The sequence below is a fragment of the Kwoniella bestiolae genome, chromosome 2 (genome assembly GCF_000512585.2).
Source record: "Kwoniella bestiolae CBS 10118 chromosome 2, complete sequence".
Taxonomy (NCBI): Eukaryota; Fungi; Basidiomycota; class Tremellomycetes; order Tremellales; family Cryptococcaceae; genus Kwoniella; species Kwoniella bestiolae.
The window spans coordinates 977594-1000984 of record NC_089242.1 but is presented as its reverse complement, the minus strand read 5'-3'; the positions used below and the strand labels follow the sequence as shown (position 1 = coordinate 1000984).

Below are 23391 nucleotides of genomic sequence, written 5' to 3'. Positions count from 1 at the left end.
ATATCGAATGCATGATATTACAATTTCATGTACAAGTTGGCTGGCTCGTCAACCCTCAACATCTTTCGGGACCACTCTATTTTCTCCGCTCTTCACCTTATTACCTTTCCAAGTAAATCACTCGGATCTTCGCCTATGCCTTACCAGCCTGCTGCTGCTGCTGCATCTTCATCTGCAAGACCTGCACCACACTCTGCACGTTCTCCTGCTTTCGCTCTATCGTCTTTTGTAAGGTCTCGAGGTTGGATTGAACGAAGGTGGACTTGGAGGTGTAATGTTGAGATGCTTCGGATTTTGTCTACATGAGGGAATCAGGTAAGTCGATACACCAAGTCGAGAAGACCTTCAGATGACATGAAATAACAAAAAAGTAAACGTAGAGAATGTAAAGTACGAATCAGATGAACCGTACATCGACAGTGTTGAGCGTATGAAGATGAAGATGAAGAGCAAATGCAACTCACCTTCTTGACATAGTAACCCGTTCCAACATCCACTACCACATTCTCCGTATCTGTCAACTTTCCTGGAACGTATAACGAGCTCGTCAATGGTATCAAGATTTCTTTCCCCTTTGAGGTCGGTTTGAGCGAGTTGACATTCTCGACGCAGGATTTGAACTTTGTTTGGGCTTGTTTGAGCTGGGAGTATGAGTTTGTCAAGTGGTCTAGTTCCTGTAACAATCAATTTCACAGATTGGTCAGTACATGTCACAGGTTCGACTTGATGGAAGGTGAGTTGGGTTTTTGAGGGGTTGGACGACACTCACCTGGTCCAGCTGCTTCTTGACTTCTTGGAGCTGGGCGGGGTCTAGGTCTGTTATGTTGACTTGTTGTTCTGCCATTTTGAGTATATCTCTTTGAGCTGAAGGTTGCTCGTTGGTTGGTGACTTGTCGTACTGATCAAGATGTTGAAATGTTGGAATTAGAGGAAATGCGAGCTCATACACAGACCTCGCTCTGACTGAGAGTGATCAACGGAATCAAATCTGATAGCTATCGACCTCCACTTTTGCTATGATGTCAAGAATACTCGGACTCGTGTAGAGAGACGAAAGATAACTCATATTCTAACCTGCCTTCATCTATCTCGACATTCCTCTTGGCAACCTTACTTTCCTCGTCATCCTAGATCATCTAGAATCGCATAATCCAAGATGCATCTCGTCACAGTAGCAACGTAAGCTTTCTTGACAGATTCCATATCAGGACATGAAAGCTGATTATCTTTTACCTATCGTAGATGGTATGTCCCCCCTTCGACCCTTATCTCTGACCCGTTCTAACAATTGCACTACATAGTCAACTGGATCAGTGGTCTCTCGACTTCGAGGTCAGCTATATGAGAATCGTATGTCCGAAGAGGAATGAGCTGATAGGAAGCGTCTCAGGGCAACTGCAAGCGGATTCTCAAATCGATAGCTATTGCTAAATCTCGAGGAGCGACTTTGCGAGTTGGACCGGAGTTGGAGATTCCTGGATATGGATGTTTGGATCATTTCCTTGAAGGTGGGATGTTCATGATGATTTTACGCTTCTCTCGTAGGAGCGGAGGGAAAGATCACAGCTGTGGGTACTGATCATCCGGATAGGCGATACGATTCTTCATTCCTGGGAAGTGTTAGCTACGATCTTGCAGAGTGAAGAAGCTCAAGGGATAGTATGTGATATCGGAATGTAGGTTGAGAATACAGCTTCACATTACTTCCTTCCTCCGATGGGAACGACCAAGCTGACACGTATGTGAACAGGCCGATCGAACACAAGAACAATAACTACAATTGCAGGGTCATCATCCACAGCGGCAAGATCGTAATGATCAGACCTAAGATGTGGATGGCGAACGATGGTAACTACGTGGGTACTAGCTGTTTTAAGTGTATACTCCATCATTGAAGGGGAGTTATAGCTGATATCTGTTTGAACATGGGGCAGCGTGAACTTCGTCATTTCACTCCTTGGCATAAACATCGACAGGTCGAGCAACACTCTTTACCTAGAATAATCAGGAATGTGACCGGTCAAGTGAGCTCTGACGATCATTGATTGCTGGTTGGAATCTAACAGTAGAATTAGGACCTAGTACCATTCGGAGATGCTGTGGTTTCGACCGAAGATACTGTTATTGGTGTTGAGCTCTGTGAAGAACTGTTTACTCCTGCCTCGTAGGTAGCTCGTTCTGACACACAGCTCAGCACTTCATACTGAGATCATCTCTTCCCAGCCCCCATATCCTCATGGGTCTTGATGGTGTCGAGATCTTCACGAACTCGTCCGCCAGTCATCATGAATTACGAAAACTCAACAGAAGAATTGACTTGATCAAAGAAGCCACTATGAAGGTGAGCTAAGTTTTCAATGTCGAGTCACTAGCTCATATGCTATTTCAATACAGCTTGGTGGTATCTACCTCTACGCCAACCAACAAGGATGCGATGGAGATCGATTGTACTACGACGGAGCAGCATTGATAGCTATGAATGGGCAAATCTTAGCCAGAGGATCCCAGTTCTCCCTCTCCGATGTTGAAGTCATCACTGCCACTGTGGATCTCGGCGCGGTCAGAGCTCATCGAACAACATCCAGTAGGAGGATGCAATCTGCCCAAGCCGAGGCTTATCAACGAGTATATGTGGATACTAGATTGGATGGTGGTCAGGGTATAAGAGTCGGTGACGAGGAGACTAAGGGGTCGATGGAAGTTATCTATCATACACCCGAAGAAGAGATCGCGTGAGTAGGCAGATGGCCAGGAACTCCAAATACCAAAGACTTACAAGGCAAACCAGCTGAGGATTCTACATTCAGACTCGGTCCAGCTTGTTGGTTATGGGATTATCTTCGACGATCAAGGTGTCAAGGATACTTCATCCCCTTATCGGGAGGTATTGATTCTTGCGCTACGACCGTTATTATTCATTCAATGTGTCGATTAGTCGCCGATGCAGCAAGTAAAGGAGGTTAGTTGGTCTTTCACACCCACAGGAGCTGATCTTCAGCTGACGGTAAAAAACATATAATACAGACGAACAAGTCATCGCCGATGCACGACGAATCGCCGGAGAACCTGAAGATTCCTCTTACCTCCCTATCGATCCAAAGGAATTTGCCGGAAGGATCTTCCATACTTGTTATATGGGTACTGAGCATTCCAGCCCTGAGACTAGGAAGAGGGCCAAAGATCTATCTGAAGCTGTCGGAGGGTAAGCCATACCATGCGAAGCTCATCCTGCCCGTATATAGCTGATTTGGTTTGGCTTGTCCCATCAACAGGTACCATGTCGACCTGAATATGGATACTGCTGTATCTGCCGTCAAGGGGATTTTCAGCCTTGTCACAGGGAAGAAACCTCAATTCGCTGTTCATGGTGGATCTTCGGCTGAAAATTTGGCTTTGCAGAATATCCAGGTATGTCTGGTTCACCTAACTCGCTCAACTATATGATTCGGACCAATAAGCTGATTGTTGTTTCGCAGGCTCGATTGAGAATGGTACTAGCATATATGTTCGCTCAACTCCTACCTTGGGCGAGGGGAAAAGTCGGTGGGCTGCTGGTATTGGGAAGTGCGAATGTCGATGAAAGTTTACGGGGGTATTACACTAAATACGAGTGAGCCAGTCCACCGACTGATATGATCCACTGTTTTACCAGGAGAAGGTGCTGACCTGTGAGGTGGCCATTATAGTTGTTCGAGTGCGGATGTCAACCCTATCGGGGGGATCAGTAAGACCGATCTCAAGAAGTTCATCGCTTGGGCAGAGGTGAACTTTGATCTACCAATTTTGAGAAGGTGAGCTGTTTGTTCCTGCATATATATGATGGTTTTCACGGAATTACCTTGATATGCTTTTCAATGTACTGACTGCAAAACACGCTATAGCTTCCTCGATGCCATCCCCACTGCCGAGCTCATCCCGATCGGATCGGATAACGTCGCACAATCAGACGAAGTAGAGATGGGAATGACCTACGACGAATTATCAGTGTACGGTAGACTGAGGAAGGTCGAGAAATGCGGTCCGTACAGTATGTTCGGGAAATTGGTACAGGAGTGGGGGAGCTTCCTGTCTCCCGTTGAGGTGGGTTCAGGTGTACTTCTTGCTAAAGTTAGAATTTAGATGTACTGACGGAGTATGCGGTTGAGTGAATAGATCGCTACGAAAGTGAAACATTTCTTCTTCAACTATGCTATTAACAGACACAAGATGTGAGTTTCCTGTATACTGTCCGAGCAGTGAAGAACCAAGCTGATACATCATTTGTAACTAGGACAACACTCACACCTTCTGTTCATATGGTGAGTCCCAGCTGCGAAATAAGCAATAACGATCTCAGCTGACTATACTTGCAAACGGAATATAGGAATCATACTCGCCAGACGATAATCGTATGTCCACTGTTCATCTCAACTGATTCCCAGACCATCTGCTGACATCAAGGGATTCAATACTCTTAGGATTCGACCTCAGACCTTTCTTGTTGCCGACTCGGTTCAACCATCAATTCAGGCGGATCGACGAGTTGGCCGACAAATTGCCTAACAGAGCTACTCAGCCTGGTAATGATAAAGCCAAAGTTGATTGATCGACGGTCGACAATCACTTTATGCGGAATGAACAGTGGGATAAGACTTGCTTGATGGACATGTTAAGTAATATGAAACGGGAGTTACAGATCATTGACCTTTCGTCGGTGTATAATCACAATTGAGCAATATGCATTTCTTCCTGATATCCAATATGGGACTATACTATACACTGTACTGTACAACAATACAATCATGCCAAAATGAACGGTATCGTAAAGAGCATACTTCGTTATCTCATCGCACCGAAATGAGCCCCACCGGCCATTGCGAATCCCCCCGTAGCAAACGTCCCAGTCGAGAAGTTGCTGGCGTATGTACCTGCCAGACTGGACAGGTTGGACAATAATCCAGAAGAGGGACCTTGTACTTTGACCTGTCCAATATTAACATAACATGTCAGATACAACCCCAAATCACAGGATATCACGTGCAATTAAAAAGGAGAAGGCGGACAAAGACTCACCATAATAGTCGGTTCCTCCGGATCGACAATCCCTTCATCCTTGATTTTCCTCCTTAACATCTCGATCGCCTCGTTAAGCTGTATCTTATCCAAATCGTCTCTTGCCCTGAGGATCCCCTCGATGAACACAAGGTTCGGACCATGTTTCTTTGCGAAATTCCAATAATCCATAAATAAATAATGCGGGTCCGACCCAATAATGGCAATGATCATTTCCATAATTTCAAAGTTCCCTTCCAATTCCGTAGGTTGTTTGTAGCTCACGAAGAAATCGAACGCCATGGCCAGGTCGGACTTGATCTTGGTTATCGCCAGTGGCATCCTCAATGACCTGGCACCTGCTCGTCGAAGGGCGGAGAGGTAGGAAATGAGGAATGCGTCGAGCAGGTCTTCAACTAGAATCTCAAAGATCGAGGGATTGAGATGATGTTGATAATCTCCCATGTAGTCTTTCATCGTCTCTATCATCTGTGGCATCAAGGGATCGGTATACCAACTTGGGGTGATGAGGTTCTTGATTACTATCTTGAGGTCATTGAAGACGAACTCGACTAAGCTGGAGGTACATTTTTTGGCTACGTCCAGATACCCATCTATAGATTCGTTGAGACATAGCGAGATTTGTTTCTTGTATTTGTCCGATACGAGCGGTTCCAACCTTGTTAATAAGCTTTCGACGTAATCTGCAGCTTTTAACTGATCGTTCGCCAGCGCTATGACATATTCGACCAACCCCCCCGGAACCTCTTCAGGCTTCTTTTCTATCTGCGCTCTCGACTCCTCGTTGATGAGGTTTAGCCATTGATTCTGGATCTTCTTAATTAATTTGGAACATTCGTTCACTACCCTCACCAGCACCGCCCCCTGGTTGGAGTCTAAAGCAAGATCGCACTGCTGGTTGATCAAGCTGAAGAAATCGACCACACCCTCCATACCCAGCTGACCATCATCTGCCTGTTCAGGTTCCTTTGTCCTCCATTGGAATTTACCCGTCTCCTCCCTCATGAGATTATCGCTCCATTCCTCCAGCTTGGTAACTATCAGCTTCACGTAATCTTCAATCAGATCCTGAGATTTCCCATCTAACAAGGGAGGTTGTAACCATGCGCTGGGGATTTCCAACTCTTTCATCGAGATTCGATATTCCTTGATCCACGCATGTAGCTCCAGCAAGACTTTCGCTTCAGGAGCGGAATTGACGATCTTGCGGATAGTTTGATCGAGGTGTTTGTGGTACGCTTTAACGAGATATGGGGTTATCTCGTAATCCTCTGGGAAAAGGGGTTCCACATCCTCTTTGATTCGAATGATATCTTTGTAGATCCACCCTAAACCTTCGATGAAGCCCAACATGTCGTATTGATTATCTAGGTAATAGTTCTCGAAAGACTCTTTGACAGAGTTCGTCATGGTGTCTAGGAGCTTGTGTCTGTAGTTCTTGATGATTCGGGCGTTGGCTTGCATGGATTTGAACTTTGATGCTGCGTCGTGCGTCGCTACTTTCCGAACGAGACGCATTGCCACGGCCTATGAAGGTTTAAGTAAGAGAATTAGCATCGTCTCTCCTGCTATAATCCAGCAGAGGAGACCGTCATAGATGGATCTTCGTTTAATCTCAAACTATGAGTCTCACCCACCTTCTCATCCTCTTTACCCTCCACTTCAACAATCTTCAACAACCTCACCACCGTCCCACCATTCCCCTTTCTCGCCAAATCGACGATATTCCTGCTAATCTCCCATAACCACCCTTCAAAGTCCCCCCCAATCTTATCAAGCTTCTCAAACCACTTTATCAACACCTCTCTCTCCTCGTCTGTCGAGCTTGAGTTCTTCTTCGCCTGGTGTAACGTTTCGTTCCGGAACGATTCGAGCTGTTGCAGTTGGAAGTGGATAGGTAAGAGGTTTGGGGAATATCCTGATGGGCCGCTGGGTTGATTCTTATCTGAGTCGAGGAGGGACGAGATATGGTCGACTTTATCGGACATTGAGCGGAGGTTATGGACCATCTTGGTTGTTTGAGATAGGTTTCGGTGGACGGTTGATACCTGTTCAAAGGGTTTATCAGTACTCCAGTTCCCCCTTACACCCAAGTTTAACACTCTATCGACATAGCTCATCTGTCATGGAGTCACGATGGACATCATATGTGGCATGATCCTACTGGTGTTTGACGAGTTACGATGAACAGTAATACCCACCCTCGTGATCTTATCAAAAGCCTCCCCCTTCTTCTCCATATCTTCCCCCTTCAATTTCTCCACAGCCATCATCTCCTCCCTTATCAGCCCCACCGCAGCTCTACTAGCCTGTAACTTCAACAATGCATCTCGCGTAGCGTCCAGCTGAGCTTTCACGCCTGATTGCAGCTTTGCATCTAGCGTTGACTTCTCTTTGAGCAGTTTCTTGCGGTAGGAGGATAGTTTGAGGAGGTCGTCGGGTTGGCGGAGGAGGTCGGATACTGCTTGTGAGGCTGTGAGGGTTGACATGGTGCCTCAGAAGGAAAGGGTATGAGCCGAAGATGGAGAATAAGGGGGGGTCTTCGGCTTGTGATTTTACTTGGCTTCTGCTCTGTTGATGTGTTTTGTCATGGGGATGGTGAATGAATATCAATGTACGGTATGTACAGTACATCTGGTCTAGGCTAGTCGTCATGATCATGTTAGCCTCGGTCTCTCGTCGTCGCGTGGCCTGTGCGGGGTAAGCCGGTGGTAGGGTATGAGAACTGTACTTGTCCAGGTGGAATGCCACGTCATTGTAGTTTATGACCGGGTCATTAATCACCTACCTCCACCTGGAAAAGTTGATTTTGATTTTGATAATAAATGATGGTGAACGTGAAAGCTACTACTATTATCTTTTTGTTCCATCTTGTACATCCTCGAAAGCAACATATCAAAAATGGGTAAACAGGAAAAATCAAAATCCAAGAAAGTTTCGAGCTCGGTCAGACCAGCTCCATACGACAAACGTGCCAAGGTCGAGGTGAAATTTGAGGGTGCTTCGGCCCCATCTGCCCCATCCGCCTCTACTTCGAAGGACGTCAAACCACCCAAAACACAGAAGGGACAGCCCACACCAAAGAACCCATCAGCAGATAAAGGCAAATCAAAGGCCCCTCCAGCTACGAAAGTAGAACCAGACTCCGAAGAAGAAGAGTCCGAACCCCTTCCACGAACATTCATAATCATAGCAGGGACATATGAGAAACTCCTCTACGGACTGGAAGGTACTTTCTCATCAGAATCGATCTCACCGAAATTAGAACCCATCTTCATCTTCCCTGCGCATCTGGCTTGTGTGAAGGCTGTTGCGGCGTCCAAGGGGGGCAAATGGCTGGCTACGGGTTCGGAGGATGAGTTTGTTAAAGTTTGGGATCTTAGGAGGAGGAAGGAGGTGGGGAGTCTGAGTCAGCATACTGGTGAGTTGTGTGGTCTTTTTGAATATCTCTGTCAAAAAAGCTTCTTTTAAATGAAGCGAAGGAAGAGAATGATGGTACGGAGTACCTGTCATGATATGGAGGACAAGGAGAGTTAGAAATATTTCATCCCTTGAGAACCTCAGTGCATATGGATGTAGAATCGATGTAGAGGAGGAGAAGCAGTACTGATACTCGTATGCTCTGGCCTAGGCTCAATAACCTCACTCCACTTCCCCACCTCCTCCCATCTCATAACCACCTCCGAAGATTCCACCCTATCCCTATTCCGAACTTCCGACTGGGCCCTCCTGAAGTCGCTCAAAGGCCATTCAGGACGGGTGAACCATGTGGACGTACATCCCACGGGAAGAGTAGCGTTGAGCGTGGGTAAGGATAATACGCTGAAGATGTGGGATTTAATGAGAGGTCGAGGGGCTGCTAGTTTGCCTTTGGGTAGTGGTGAGTCCGACCCAACCACACTGTTTACGAATCACTGGAATAGAAGAGCTGATGCGACGACGGACAGAACCTGAGATGGTCAAGTTCTCGCAATCTGGTACACATTTCGCTGTACTCTTCCCCCGGAAGATACAGATTTACTCTTTGGTAAGTTGATCTGCGGACGTCTGTCAAGGACGGATAAAGTAGCTAACGCTTAGGCGTGTGCGTATTATAGACGCTCAAACTTTTACATACTCTTGAAACCAAATCACGATTCAACACTTTACTATTCGCTACTATTCCTCCTGTCAATGGACCTGAGACGGAAGAAGAATTACTTTGTGTAGGTACGGAGAAAGGGGTAGTAGAAGTGTATAACATCAAAGTGGGCATTGAGGAACCTCAGAGCGAAAGCGAAGATGAACAGGAGGATGAGGCTGAAGGAAGTGAATCGAAGGGGAAAGGAGCGACTGTAGAGAGAGTCGGAACCCTTGTTGGACATACGAACCGGTAAGTGCCCTTCCGATTGGCTTCTTCACTTTGCTGAGGGATGTTTATGCTGACAACCGATTTTCATGGATAGAATAAAATCCATATCCGCACTTCGGTTCGAAGTTCCCGCTGAAGATGATGAGATTCGACCAACAATTCTATTAACGACAGTATCCTCTGACGGACTGATCAACGTATACGATCTATTCTTCGTGGAAAACTCCCATGAGATAGCAGGAAAAGGAGAGAACAACACGATTGACCCAATTGCATCATACGATACCAAGGGAAGCAGGTTGACATGCGTCACTCTAGCGGATGGTCAGGATCTGTTCAAGAAATTGACTAAGCAGAAGAGCAGTGGAGGTGCACCTGCTAAGGCGGGTCAAAAAAATGAGAGTGAAGATGAGGATAGTGAAGAGGAAGAGGAAGAAGACGAAGACATGTATGAATCTGGTGAAGGAGATGACGGAGAGGAGGAGGAGGAGGTGGCTGTTGAGTTTGAAGATGAGGAGGAAGAGGAGGATGAGGAGGAAGGGGAATACGAAGAGGATTGATTGGACGTATAAGTCACACGAATGACGCAGTGTCAGATCAATCAATATCAATCACGTCAAGGAGGGTTATTCCTCTCATAATGACGAAATACGTGTATATGCTAGGTGCCACACACACATTGTTTATTTTCGGCGATATGGGAATAACTTTATAGCCTAACTATGCAACATGACCCTGTTAACCAAAGGGACCTACGTATATTCCCATTGGGTCAAGTCCTCTGCTCTCACGCCTGTTCCCCCTAAATAATGGTATTCCGCATTCAGGGTCGTGATTCTCGAATGTACCTTTTTTCTATATCAAGGTGGCGAACGCGACTAAACGAGAATATATATATCAGAGGTGTCATTTTCTTTCTTAACCGGCGAATTCCCCCCCCCCCTCCACTTTCAAATATTCATCTTTCTCTTTTCAACAAAAAAAATTCATTAGTCGGTTATAAAGTCAACATCACAACATAACGGCCATCACCGCTTTGTTGTTGTTATTGTTGTTATTGTTATTGATCTCATCGTCATCACTTATAACCTCGACTACATCTCACTACATCCGTGAAGGAAGAGAACCAAAGTAGACTTTCATTAGTCCTACTTTACATATACATAAGAAGTTGAATTCGTCCTCCTATTTAGTTAGAGAAGACAGTCTTCAGGTGAGCTTCTTTGCTCTATCTACTTCCAACATCCCCCTTCCTTCAATTCATGACATTTAAGAAGATATAATGCTTTATGCGTTGTAGTAGTAGAAGCAGAGACAGAAGAAATGCATGGTGTTCAACTGAAAGAGGAAAACACGCTGACAATGCGTTTTGCCTTGCTCTATATCTTCACACGGTCCTTCTTTCCGCTTTACAAACTGATCGACGCAACTTGGTCTCCTTTTCATTCTTCATTCTCACTAACACCTTTCCTCATGCCTTCCTCTCCCTTATCCATCAATCACTAACCTCAACACTCAACTCGATATGTCTCGGTTGTATACTTGGATACGAACAGCATTATCCAAAATGTCTCAACCAGAGCTAGTCTCCACTATCCCTCCTCCCCCACCTTCATCAGATTCGGTCCCTCCTCCTCCTTCCTCCGAATCAGCACCAGAACCAGCTTCCATGAAACCTCTTCTCAACCCACTTCAATCTGATGCTCCACCTCCTTCCTCCACCATGGTAGAACCACCCAAATCACCCAATCCCGCTAACCCCGCTACGGATTATAAGGGTGATACTACTGCAGAAGGTGTCAATGCGGATGTCCAGGCTTCTGAACCTGCTCTTCCTCCATTGGTTCCTACAGAAGCACCCGCAGTGGTATCGCCTGTACCCACTCCTGCGCCGGAGTCTGTTCCCGTACCATCTGAACCAAGCAAATCACCTCTTCCCCCTGATGCGACCGTTCCACCTACTCCTCGAGCAGAAGACGAAGCTCCTCCTACCCTTCCACCCGATGCTATCCCTCCTGCCGTTCCAACTCCCAGTGTAATCACTACTGAAGAGCAGGAAGCTAAAGGCGGTATCCTCGGTGTCGATCAACCTTCTTTACCTACTCCTGGTCCTGAAGAAATCGCTCAAGCGCCAGAACCACCTGTAGCTGAGTCGGCTGGAGAACCGATGGAGGTCGACACGGAGAAGGAAGGTGAAGCCACCCCTACTGGTACAGGATTACAATCCAGTCAGTCAGAGGGCAGTCTGAAGCGAGCTGGGGAGAATCTGGATGGTGAAAGGGATGAGAAGAGGTTGAAGGAGGAAGCTGTCAATGGGACCCCTCTACCACCCGCATCCACATCTACCCCTCAACCAGAAGTGGCTGCACCACCTGCTCCTGCTCCTGCCCCTACGCAACCCGCTGAATCTTCGATACCCCTCGCTGCTCCTCCGGCTGGAGATATCCCTCAACCAACCCCCGCTTGGCTTTCTTATCAACCACCCGCTCCTCGGCCATCTGGCCCAACCACTCCCCTCACACAACATCAACAGAAGCATCTACTCAATGCAGTACGATCGCTGAAGAAGAAGACACCCGATGTATTCGCCTTCCTCCAGCCTGTTGATACTGTCGCGTTTGGTATTCCTCACTACAACCAGATCATTGAACATCCTATGGATCTCGGTACCGTAGAAACTAAGCTTATTGCTAGTGATCCTAGAGGACCCCCTAAAGACCAAAGCAAAGCGAGGAAATGGGATACCAGCAAAGGCGCTTACAAGAGCTACAGCGAGGTGGTGATAGATGTTAGGCAGATATGGGAGAATACCAGGAAATTCAACGGTCCCGGTCATGTAGTTACGGTTGCGGCTGATAAGCTAGATGCCGCTTTCGAGAATGCTTTATCTAAGATTCCTCCTGAGGTGAGTTTATGGTCATTTTGTTCCATATGATCGGTGCTGAAATTTTCGCAGCCTGTCCTTGCTCCTCCTCCTGCACCTGTAGCTGCTACTCCACCAGCTGCTACCCCAGTGGCTGGACCTTCTTCCGCCAGGAGAGCTTCCATCTCCCAACCACCCACCATCCGACGAAGCTCCGATGACTCTCGACCTAAACGGGAGATCCATCCTCCCCCTTCCAAAGATCTCGCCTATGAAGAGATCGCCGGTACCGTCCGAAAGCCCAAGAGAAGGAACGACCCTCAACTGCAATGGGGTTCCAAGGTAGTCAAAAGTCTGGAAACCACCCAAAAGTTCTTCCCTGCTGCTGCTCCTTTCCTATATCCCGTTGAGGAAATCATCAAAGCTATTCCGGATTACACCAAAGTTGTGAAGAAACCTATCGATCTGCTTCATATCAAAGATAAATTGGAACAAGGTGTCTACGATGATGTCCACCAACTGGACAATGATATCAGATTAATGGTCAACAACGCTTTGAAGTTTAACCCTCCCGGGGATGCTGTCAACACAGCTGCCACCCAGCTTCTTCAGATCTGGAATGAGAAATGGCAATCTCTGCCTCCCAAACAGGAGATTAGAGATTCGAGCGAAGATCCCATGGCTGATAATTACGAGGATGAGGGATATCAAAGTGAGGACGATAGTGAGTTGAGACTTGACCTCGTCGAACAGGCGTACGCATATTAATCAAGTACTATGGGATGTAGGTAAGCAACTCAAGTCCCTCGAAGCTCAAGTATCGAACTTGAACGATCAAATCGCCGAACTCCGAGCCAAGATAGCTAAAGGCAGAGCCAACCGACCTCCCAAATCTGCTAAATCCAAGCCTGCCAAAGCCAGCTCACAACAACGCAAACAATCTGTCGCCAAGCACTCGCCCGGTGTCAATGGCAATGGACACGCTGCACCCAAGAAGTCCAAAAAGACGAAAGAAGTTGTATCGTACAAGGACGAGGATGAGGATATGGAGAGTGAAGAGGACGAACCTGCTACTATCACTTTGACTCAGAAGCAAGAGTTGGCAGAGAAGATTACTCAGGCTGATCCTCATACCTTGCAAGAGGCTATCACCATTATCCAACAGACTACCAATCTCGGAGCGGTGAGTCATCAATATCTAGCATCTCATCTTAGTGTGGAGTGGAACTGATATACATTCATACCGCAGAACAACGAAGAGATTGAACTTGATATCGATTCTCTACCCGTCGCGACCGTCATCAAACTATACAACCTCGTCTGCAAAGGCAAGATCGGATCCAAACCTGGACGAAAATCTCTGGGAGGAGCCGGTGCCGGTGGATCAGCCAAGAAACAAGGCAAGAAAGCTTCAGGAGGAGTGACCAAGAGAGGTGTGAATGAGCGTGAGGAGGCAGAGAGGATCAGAAGGATGGAAGCTCAATTGCAATCGTTTGATTCGAGAGGTGGAGCTGGGGCTGGACCTGCCCTTGGATCGGCGGGATACGAGGAAGGCGAGAGTAGCTCCGAGGAGGAGAGTAGTGATGAGGAGTAAGTTTGGGGTGTCCATATTGGATGAGTGAGAAGGACGAAGGACATTGAAGAGAAGGTTGTATGTAAATATGGAAAGAGAGAAGAAGTATCACATCATATTGAGAGAAACACACAAAAGCGAACGAAACAAATATACATGAATATACATTTCACACCATTGCGTATAGTCACTTTTGAGTTGTAGTGGGTATGTTCATTCGTATTCTATCAGTTGAGGGGGTGGGATGAGATGGGATGAGATGAATAACTGTGCATATACAGTTCACTGGATCGTACAAGTAGCTTCTATACTATCAATCATATGAATATGAATATGCATTTCCATGTGAATACTATACTAAACAGGATTAGGCGTGCCCAGCTAGGTTCCGAGTCTCAGTCAGGTACGGCGGACCGGGTAATAACTCAGATGTCTTTCTCTCTTCACTTCACTCTTCACTGCTTTCCACCACTCTACGACTATACGTTGATTGTAATGCAGACTTGATATCTAACACTTAGTGCTGCTTCGTCCCTCAGAGAACCAGTCCATCCTTCATGAACCAAAACGAGAATAGGGACCTAAGCTACCAACAGGACAGACGAGACTCATGGTGCGATGGCGCAGAATACGATCTGATTTACGGCTTGGACGAGACATAGGGTTATTAGATTGCGAGATATTATGGTTTTGACCATGCTTGATCTGGTGTTCAGGATGGAGGGTGAGTCATTTGCCCCATCTCTTCATCTCATTTGCGCGACAAGCGAATCGCACTAGAATCAGAATCGGTCGCGCTTCATCTTGAAGAACTTTGAATCTGAATTTGCATGTTCGTTCAGGATCAGGATCTTTCTTGACACAATCGCGAATTCTTAGTCAGGCGCAAACAGGTACGAGAGCACACCATGGACTCAACTATTGATTCGTTAGGGTACAGTATTGGGGATCTGAATTCTCGATACAATACTGTATACTCGTACCCGCCTTGATCCAGGGAAGGGATTCCCCCAATATCTGAATCAATGCTTATTACAACGACACAATTGCGAGTACTGAATACTGTATATAGTAGACTGAATCAACGCGTGCGAGTAGGCGGCACAAGATTCACTCACCCGCTGACTCATTTCATTCAGATCGTTCTCACATTCAGAACAACATGTGTCAGTGTTTCTCCTTCCTTGGATCGCAATCCAGCCAAGATGCTCAACTTACCAAGATATATAAACCCCCTTCTCGCTCCCACTCCTCCCTCTTTCTTTCCCCAACCCAACCCAATCCTACAATCCGCTATACCAATCCAACTAAAGAGACCACTGGTGGCTCTTTCCTCTCACACGCTAGCAGCGATCAACTACTGTCTTTACTCGTGTATATAGATTTATCTCTTTACTTCTAATTAATCGGTTTGATACCTTTTAATTGAACTAGAATCATATCATATATCTGTCACTTGTCAACGATAACTTTACGTTTTCAATTACCTGGTAATAGAGCTTGACGCTTTACCTACGACACCTCAACGACGATCATTACGAGTACGAGCTTGACGCTTTAGTTATTCACTTTACTAGCCTTTACCGTTACCCATCACCACCAAATCGACAGACAGACAAAATGCCTTCTTCATCCAAGATCATCGCCATCTCCCTCATTGCCGGTGCTTCCGCCGCGCCATTGAACCTCTTTGGGACCGCTTCTGGTAAAGCCTCTACCTCAGTCAGCGCTGGTGCCTCTGCCAATGCCGCCACCAACGCTGTCACTGATATCACAGGATTTACCAATGCTTTCGTGAGTTTCCTCCACTCCTGCCTCAATCTTCGTTCGAGACAATTGCTGATATTGTGGCCGCATGTCATCTAGTTGAGCTCCGCTACCGGTGGTGCCATCACTACCGTCTCCAAGCTCGAGAACCAACTTGGTTCAGCTGTTGGAGTGGCCCGAACGATCGCCATGAACACTTGGGCTTCTGGACAATGTCTCGCCACCTACGCGGACATCAACATGTGCACTGAGCTCAGTGCCTACCTCTCGGCGGTGTACTACGCTTTCGAGCAAGGTTGGTCTGCTGCTCAGCTCTTTGCTGCTCTTGGAGGTGAGTCGGACATTCTTTCATTCCTCAGGTGACCTAGTACTAAGCTGTGTGGAATGGTATAGCCGATCGAGTCAACCAATTCCAATCACTCATCAGCTCCCTCTGCGCCCACGCCGAGGCCTCCAGCACTTGTTCACCCCTTCTTGCCGCTTGGCCCAGCTACCTCACCGCCATGGCCCAGGTCGACGCCAACATCGTTCACCAGGCTTCGTCCCAACTAGTCGCCAACGGTATCATCACCCTCATCGACGCTGCTCACACCGGTATCCACTTGGTCGGTGGGCTCACTTCAGGTGTAATGGCCAATGCCAATGCCATGGTCGGCGCTTCCACCAATGGTATCTTGGGATTACACCTCAGAGATGAACACGAGCAAGCTAAGAGATTCTTGGGATTGGAGAACCTCTTCGGTCACAAGGATGTCGCTGCCAGCGCTACTGCCACTGTCGGTGCTGCTGCCCAAGCTGCCGCTTCTGCTACTGCCACCGCCGCTGCTCAGGCCCAAGCTCAAGCTGCTGGCGCACTCAACATCGCCAATATCGTCAATGCTGCTGGCTCCCTCACTGCCGGTACCGCCGCTCAGGCCGCTGCAGGCGCTCAAGCCGGTGCAGCCGGTTCTGCCAACCTCATCACTGGTCTCACCTCCAACATCCCTATCGTCGGTGGTCTCGTCGATGGTCTCCCCATCGTTGGTGGGGTAGTCAACACCGTCGGAGGGATAGTCAACAAGGTCCCTATCGTTGGCGGAGTCGCTCAGACTGCCACTGGTCTCGCTGCCGGTCTTACAGGTCAGGCCGCCGGTTCTCTGGGTGCCGCCACAAACTTGGTCGGCGGTGTGGGTATCCCCGGTCTTCTCTCGCTCAACGGTCAGGTGTCCGGAGCTGCCAACGCTGCTGCCGCCGCTGCTGGGAACGTTGCTGCTACAGGCCAAGGTGTTCTTGGTACCGCCACTAACCTCTTGGGTCTCAGAGACATCGACCTGGCCGCTGAGATTGTGGAAGGGGATGTGTTCGCCCATCTCTCCCACGAACACAAAAGGGATTTACTCTCTGGTCTGCTGAGTAACCCTACTGGTATCCTCAACAATGTACCTGTAGTTGGAGGACTCACCAACGGTCTTCTCGGTGGTCTCACCGGTGGATTACTCAACAACCCCACCGGCGCTGTTGGTTCTATCCTCAACAACCCCACTGGAGCCGCAGGTGGGATCGTCAACACTGTGAACCACCTTCCTGTCGTGGGTCCCATCGTCGGAAACACTGTTAACACAGCTCTCAACACCGTCAACTCCGTCTTGAACACTGTCGGCCACCTCCCAGTGGTAGGCAACGTCGCTGCTCAAGCTACCGGCGCGCTCAACAGCGCCACCAACGCCGGACTCAACATCGGTAAGGATGGGCTCCAACTCGGTTTAAACGACGTCACCTCCGCTGCTGGTGGTATCGCTGGGCAAGCTGGACTTCACCTCAAGAGGGGATTACTCGATGGTCTCCCTCTCCTCGGTGCTCTCCCCGTTGGGAACATCGTGAATGGTCTTCCGATCGTTAACAACCTCCCCATCGGTGGGATTCTGTCCAACCCCGTCGGCACAGTCCAGCAGACCGTCAACAACCTTCCCATCGTCGGTGGACTGGTCCACGGGCTCACTGCCAACCTCCCCATTGTAGGTGGATTGACCGCCCAAGCTGGTGCTCAGGCTCAGGGTGCCGCCAACGCGGGACTCAACCTCGGTGCTGGTGGTTTGTCTGCCACACTTGATGGAGTGACTTCAGCTATTGGTAACATCGCTGGTTCCACTGGTGTTAAGCTAGGTGCTAGGGACGTGGAAGAACGTGATCTCCTTGGTGGTCTCCTCGGTGGAGTTACTGGTACCGCCTCTCAAACCCAGGGATTGATCGGTAACAACCTCCCCATCGTCGGTCCCTTGGTTAACGGACTCACCTCCAACCTCCCCATCGTTGGAAATGCAGGTGGCCTCCTCTCAGGCGTGACCAACACCGTAGGCCAACTCACCGGAACAGTAGGAAACACCGTCTCAGGATTGACCCACAACCTCCCCATCGTCGGTAACCTCGTTGACGGATTGACTCACTCCCTCCCCCTGATCGGTGCTGCTGCCCAAGCTTCGGCCAACGGCGCCGCCTCGTCAGCTACCAACGCTGCGCTCAACCTCGGTTCTAACGGTCTTCAAGGTACCCTCAACAGCGTTACCGGCTTGGCTGGTGGGTTGTTGGGTGGAGCCAACCTCCACTTGAAGAGGGAGGCTTCTCCTGAACCTATCCTCGGTATTAACCTCCCCATCGTCTCTTCCCTCCCTGTTGTCAACTCATTACCTATCGTCGGTAACGGTCAAGTCTCCGCTGATCTGTTGAACGGGTTGAACGTCCAATTGGGTCCCGTCCAGGCTCAAGCCAACGCTGCCATCCAGGCTACTCAACATGGTCTCTCATCTGTCCTTGGTGCAGGATTGAAAGTTGGTGATCTCCTCAACGCTCAGACTCAAAGTGTCGTCGGTGCTCTCATTCACTAGGTTGTTTTCGATAAGATATTATGGACAATGTGATATGATGTGATATGATTTTTATTCCATTTCGAACCGAATCCCTTGGTATTCTCATTACATTGTATCTACATATTTGGGTTAGCGCATCAATCATTCAACGAATCACATACATATCATATCATATTGTATAATATCTACGTCCTACATACTTTCTTCGAGGGATGTAGGTTGTCTTTTTGGGTAGAAAGTTGTTTGTAGTAAGATGCATTACGACTATCTGCCACCTTCATCCACGCTGCCTTGCAAATTTCGCGAGCGATCTAGATCTGAAAGTGGATGGTAGTTATAGCCAAAAAGCGGGAAACTGACTCCGCAAGTAGTTTGTCATGTTGTGCTTTCACCCAATCGGACCACCGGTGCATCTGGACACCGGTCATGGTTTGTGTATGGGGAAAGTGGAGGTACGGCGACAGCTAGACGAGTAATCGCCTATATACCTCAGGGAAGGACCGATGTCGGTCCGACTTTACACGTTACTAGCTAATCTAAATGGTTGCACATGTCCACCCGCAAACACCTTTACGACCAGGACAAAGGAGGAAAGGCTGGGTCTGGCTCGTATCACGCTTACTGTATGCACTAGCGCAGCGAGTCAGCCGCCGGGATATGGGAAATACCATCTGATCAACCTTAGGACCATCCGTACGAGGACCGGTGGAATATGATGATTGGTTATGATTAAGAGATTACCCTGAATCACCAATTCAAATAGATACAATTACATCACTACTACCTAGTAAACTCAACGCTGCACTCCGATTCCACGGTATATCTCTTCTTTTTGCCCATTCATTTTCATTTTCATTCTTTCACCTTCCACCACAACACAACTCTTTTTCCATCTTCATCTTTTTCTCTTTCTCTTTCTTTTGGTTTGTTTCCCAAACAAAAAGATTTATTCAAAATACTACCTTCATTAGTAAGAACCATCCGCCTAAAGGCCATAAACAACGCAATGACTCAATCTCACTTCACTCTCAACAACGGAAAGAAGATCCCTTCGATCGGTCTCGGTACTGTGAGTCGTGCTTTTCATCGAGATCGAAATAATATATGCCCTCGTCCATCATCCTGAAAAGAGAGTGCTGTTGCTGATTTTGCTTTGACTGTTGATTATAGTGGCAATCTGCGTAGGTCACGGTCCATCCCAATAATTGTGGATGTATGTTTATTCTGATCAGAGCTGACGATATACCTGATCATCGACAGCCCCGGTGAAGTTGCCAAAGCCGTCGAGCACGCTCTCAAGGTGAGTTGACCTGGCTTTTTGAGTGTTATATTCAGTAACTGATACAAGTCTCCTGCTCAGTCCGGTTACAGACACCTCGAGTGAGTATCACCAACCACAAATACCTCCGGAATACTCGGAGCCAAAAGTGAAGAAAGCTGATAATCATACCATCCTTTCCCTCTACCCTCCTCTCTCTATCTCATAAACTCACTCTCACCCACTCCCCAGCTGTGCTTGGGCCTACGGAAACGAAGCCGAAGTAGGACAAGGTATCAAAGCCTCCGGTGTACCCAGAGAAGAGATCTTCGTTACTTCCAAACTCTTCGAACTCCACCACCACCCCGAACACGTCCCCTTGGCCATCAAGGATACCCTCAAGAACTTGGGTCTCGAATACCTCGATTTGTACCTTCTCCACTGGAACGTGAGTGTCGCAGCGTCACCCCATACTTTCCCACCATTTAAGCGAGGTTCCCCTGGCATCCTCTTACGTCATTCCCACTCGTGGTACCCGTGGTGCACCAATGACCCATGCGGTACCCTCAACCTGTCCAAAAATACATAACATTCGCTGATGATGTATTTATCAATGGATACAGATCAACTTCGAAGTTGATGCTCCTGCTGGAACTCTCCCTCAATTCGATCACCGAATCAAGGGTGAATCAGGCAAATTCAAGCTCGATGTAGCTCTTTGCGAGGATGTTACCCCCACCTGGAGAGAGATGGAGAAGGTGGGTCTATTTTCTTTCCATAAATCACAAACACTAGTAGGACTTTCAGACTGATTGACGGGATCACTCGTATCACAGCTCGTCGACCAAGGCCTCGTCAAGTCCATCGGTATCTCCAACTTCAACATCAACCGAACCAAGAAACTCCTCAAGGAAGCCCGAATCAAGCCCGTCGCTGACCAGGTCGAACTTTCCTTGCAATGCCCTCAACCCGAGCTCGTAGCTTGGTTGAAGAAGAACGATATCTTGCCTCAAGGTTACTCTCCCCTCGGTGGTACCGGCAAGACCAACCTCCGAGATAACGAGGTGGTCAAGAAGATCGCCGACAAGCACGGTGTCCAGACTGCTAATATCCTCTTGTCATGGTTGGTCGCCCGTGGTATCAACCCCGTTCCTAAGTCTGTTACTCCCGAGAGAATCGAGAACAACTTGAAACGTGAGTTACTCTACTCCCGTCTCCATACCCATAAGGCTCACTCGGAAGAGCAGAGTACATGTGCTGATGGTAATTTGCAATTGCGTTTAGTCGTCGACCTCTCCAAGGAGGAATTCGAGGAGCTCGAGTCTCTCTCTCAATCTCACCCACCTAACAGAGTTTGTGACCAATCTGACTGTGAGTGTGTCTTCCATTTCTCATTGCCTATCCTAAACACATCACGTAATGGTTGATGTACTGTTGCTGATCATGCGATTTCTGTGATGCAGCCTTCGAACCCACCTACGATATCTACCAAGAGAACCACCCCGAATTCTCTGACAAGGCTCAATTCGCCAAGGAGCAATAGATGCCTGGTTGAATAGGTATCTGGGTTGAATAGGAATATCGAATGAAGTAAAATCAATAGTCGAAGTCAGATAGATAAGAAGATGCGATAGTATGCAATATTGTGTGAAGCTGATTTGTTTGGAGCATCTCATCGATATATGGATATATGATGCTAGTCACAAGGAAAGTAAGTTCTCATACTGATACTTATGCTGATGCTGATACATACAACGAACCACGATACTGATTCTGATCTCTGGGTATATTGGATAGATGAAAACAACGTATGTAGGGTATCTCAGTACAAATGGCATTGATCACTAGAAGCAATGATCGGGTCACTGAGCTGCGTCATTGTACCGTACACAACGACTCGTCTATCTTAGGATCGTGCTTGGGTTTAGTCTCCTCAGGCAGTAGCTGTTGATCACCCAATATTGTCAGTGTGAAGGGTCACGACTAAAATCGATATGGTAAGGAAAGGGAGAACCCACATTGACCATCCTCGCGTGTAGTGGGACAGATACGCCCCCAGGGAAGGAAGTACCTTCTGGGAAGTATCTACAAGCGATTCGATTCCCGGCCGTAGACATCAACAAACAAACAAATACGAGAAGCGCAAGATATGATGGAAAACTCTACTCACCCGCCATATTTCAACACGGTCATTTCTGGCATTTGAGCACCGAGGGGTAGTATACTAAAATGAACGAATAAGTGCTGGTTAATGATCTTATTACAGTAGCACGCAGGGAGCAATTTGAGCCTTGAAATCGACTCACGTTCCTGCAGGTGCGTAGAAGCCATCTGGTTTGTTCTTCAGTACATTCTTCAGACACGCATCTTCGTCCTACATCACCACCATAATGACAATAATCAATGCAACAGCGTCAGTCCATATTCGTCAGTACGGATTGTAAGGTATGTTTTCAGTATCATCGGATCTCAAGAGAGCTTGCCCTATCACACGACTGATAAAAGTCACCAAAGCAGAACTTACAAACTCCACATCCGCCCAACCAGGCCTCCACTTCCCTTCCTCAAACCACTTCTTCCCCGTCTCATCCCCACTTAAAAGCTCGTCCACGGTCGACGGATCGCATTTCTTGAGATACGCTTTACGCTTCGCTCGTACTTCCTCTTCCTCTTTTTTCTTCGCTTTGGCTCGTTCTTCTGCTTTGCGTCGGTCGGATGAGGAGGACTCTGAGGGCATGGCACGTTATTTTATCTCACTTGGTGTGTTTTCGGCCGAGAAACTGATTAGATACTCCCGATATGTGGATCGAGGTGATGGTATATGGGTGATATAGCATTGGACTTGTAGTCGAGCTTATGGGTCAGTGGTCAAAGGATTAGCGATGATCCTTTGAAAGGACGAATACTCCATTTTGCAGGTGTGAGACCCTTTGATTCATGTTGTTGTTTCTAAGGATGAGGATCTGCGATGGATTGTGATTGTGGGTACTAACATAGGTGCAGAGCGTTGGTACTTGGCAGATGAATGGTCAGTACTCATACTCGCATAACAATCGAGAATGACATGACCATTGATTTGATTTCCACTAGTTGTTCTGTGTTGCTCGGCTATATCCGATTTGTAGCGATATTCATGGCAATCGTAGGGATGCACGTGTTTTGACCCTTTGCAGTACTAGCTTACCTAATAAATGAACGAACGGGCACGTCCCTCTCTTACTCTCTTACTCTCATTCGTCATGACTTTTTTCATCACTGTTTTTCACTACTCTACAATTACATCTCTTCTGCTTGACTAGCTCGTCACTGCTACACATCATCAAAGTAGACAGTCACCACCAGCACCCCTCGATATACCCTCAACACAATAGCCTCAAACAACGTACCGTCAAGCATCGACTGCCATTACCGCAGAACACACAGATTCCCACTCTTTGCTCTTCAGACCTCAAACTCTAAAAATCAAACACGTTCGTTCTTGGAAACCAAAAATATCTTATCAGATCGTCATAGTAGCAAGATACCAGTTACTCAGGTGGCGATACCATATCATCTTAGCAGGATTTATTGGGACCCAGCTGGAATTCGTTTGCATTTGGAATACATCGACATTGAGAAGCAACATCTGTCATCCGAAATTTGGTATCTGTGCGATAGACATCCTTTGAACCACATCACATAACT

General features: G+C 47.5%; 8 protein-coding genes across 8 annotated transcripts; 5 read left to right on the top strand and 3 right to left on the bottom strand.

Moving 5' to 3' along the window:
* Nucleotides 1–133: 133 nt before the first annotated feature.
* Nucleotides 134–844, bottom strand: I302_103510 (prefoldin, alpha subunit; the record flags this gene model as incomplete). Its single annotated transcript, XM_019188879.1, has 3 exons — nt 134–298; nt 465–674; nt 770–844. The coding sequence occupies 3 exons, from the start codon at nt 842–844 to the stop codon at nt 134–136; spliced, it is 450 nt and encodes a 149-aa protein (XP_019048441.1).
* A 312-nt stretch (nt 845–1156) lies between these two features.
* Nucleotides 1157–4585, top strand: I302_103509 (NAD+ synthetase; the record flags this gene model as incomplete). Its single annotated transcript, XM_019188878.1, has 19 exons — nt 1157–1179; nt 1302–1332; nt 1391–1508; nt 1592–1676; nt 1751–1856; nt 1935–2024; nt 2076–2164; nt 2224–2341; nt 2395–2732; nt 2808–2959; nt 3025–3202; nt 3273–3408; nt 3477–3610; nt 3687–3791; nt 3882–4080; nt 4153–4208; nt 4271–4298; nt 4364–4388; nt 4458–4585. The coding sequence occupies 19 exons, from the start codon at nt 1157–1159 to the stop codon at nt 4583–4585; spliced, it is 2139 nt and encodes a 712-aa protein (XP_019048440.1).
* A 233-nt stretch (nt 4586–4818) lies between these two features.
* I302_103508 (uncharacterized protein) lies at nt 4819–7541 on the bottom strand (the record flags this gene model as incomplete). The annotated part of the gene is made up of 4 exons (XM_019188877.1): nt 4819–4962; nt 5053–6579; nt 6690–7100; nt 7254–7541. The coding sequence occupies 4 exons, from the start codon at nt 7539–7541 to the stop codon at nt 4819–4821; spliced, it is 2370 nt and encodes a 789-aa protein (XP_019048439.1).
* Nucleotides 7542–7953: 412 nt separating this feature from the next.
* On the top strand, nt 7954–9963 carry I302_103507 (uncharacterized protein; the record flags this gene model as incomplete). The annotated part of the gene is made up of 5 exons (XM_019188876.1): nt 7954–8473; nt 8684–8932; nt 9000–9079; nt 9150–9424; nt 9498–9963. 5 exons carry the CDS (start codon nt 7954–7956, stop codon nt 9961–9963), a joined length of 1590 nt encoding a protein of 529 aa, XP_019048438.1.
* A 1007-nt stretch (nt 9964–10970) lies between these two features.
* On the top strand, nt 10971–13860 carry I302_103506 (uncharacterized protein; the record flags this gene model as incomplete). The annotated part of the gene is made up of 4 exons (XM_019188875.1): nt 10971–12308; nt 12360–12990; nt 13055–13449; nt 13516–13860. 4 exons carry the CDS (start codon nt 10971–10973, stop codon nt 13858–13860), a joined length of 2709 nt encoding a protein of 902 aa, XP_019048437.1.
* Nucleotides 13861–15459: 1599 nt separating this feature from the next.
* On the top strand, nt 15460–18467 carry I302_103505 (uncharacterized protein; the record flags this gene model as incomplete). The annotated part of the gene is made up of 3 exons (XM_019188874.1): nt 15460–15633; nt 15706–15937; nt 16000–18467. 3 exons carry the CDS (start codon nt 15460–15462, stop codon nt 18465–18467), a joined length of 2874 nt encoding a protein of 957 aa, XP_019048436.1.
* A 988-nt stretch (nt 18468–19455) lies between these two features.
* Nucleotides 19456–21250, top strand: I302_103504 (uncharacterized protein; the record flags this gene model as incomplete). The annotated part of the gene is made up of 9 exons (XM_019188873.1): nt 19456–19518; nt 19620–19630; nt 19710–19749; nt 19810–19829; nt 19960–20155; nt 20331–20465; nt 20544–20901; nt 20992–21078; nt 21171–21250. 9 exons carry the CDS (start codon nt 19456–19458, stop codon nt 21248–21250), a joined length of 990 nt encoding a protein of 329 aa, XP_019048435.1.
* Nucleotides 21251–21582: 332 nt separating this feature from the next.
* I302_103503 (uncharacterized protein) lies at nt 21583–22444 on the bottom strand (the record flags this gene model as incomplete). The annotated part of the gene is made up of 5 exons (XM_019188872.1): nt 21583–21651; nt 21726–21792; nt 21878–21931; nt 22014–22081; nt 22232–22444. 5 exons carry the CDS (start codon nt 22442–22444, stop codon nt 21583–21585), a joined length of 471 nt encoding a protein of 156 aa, XP_019048434.1.
* Between the last annotated feature and the right edge of the window lie 947 nt (nt 22445–23391).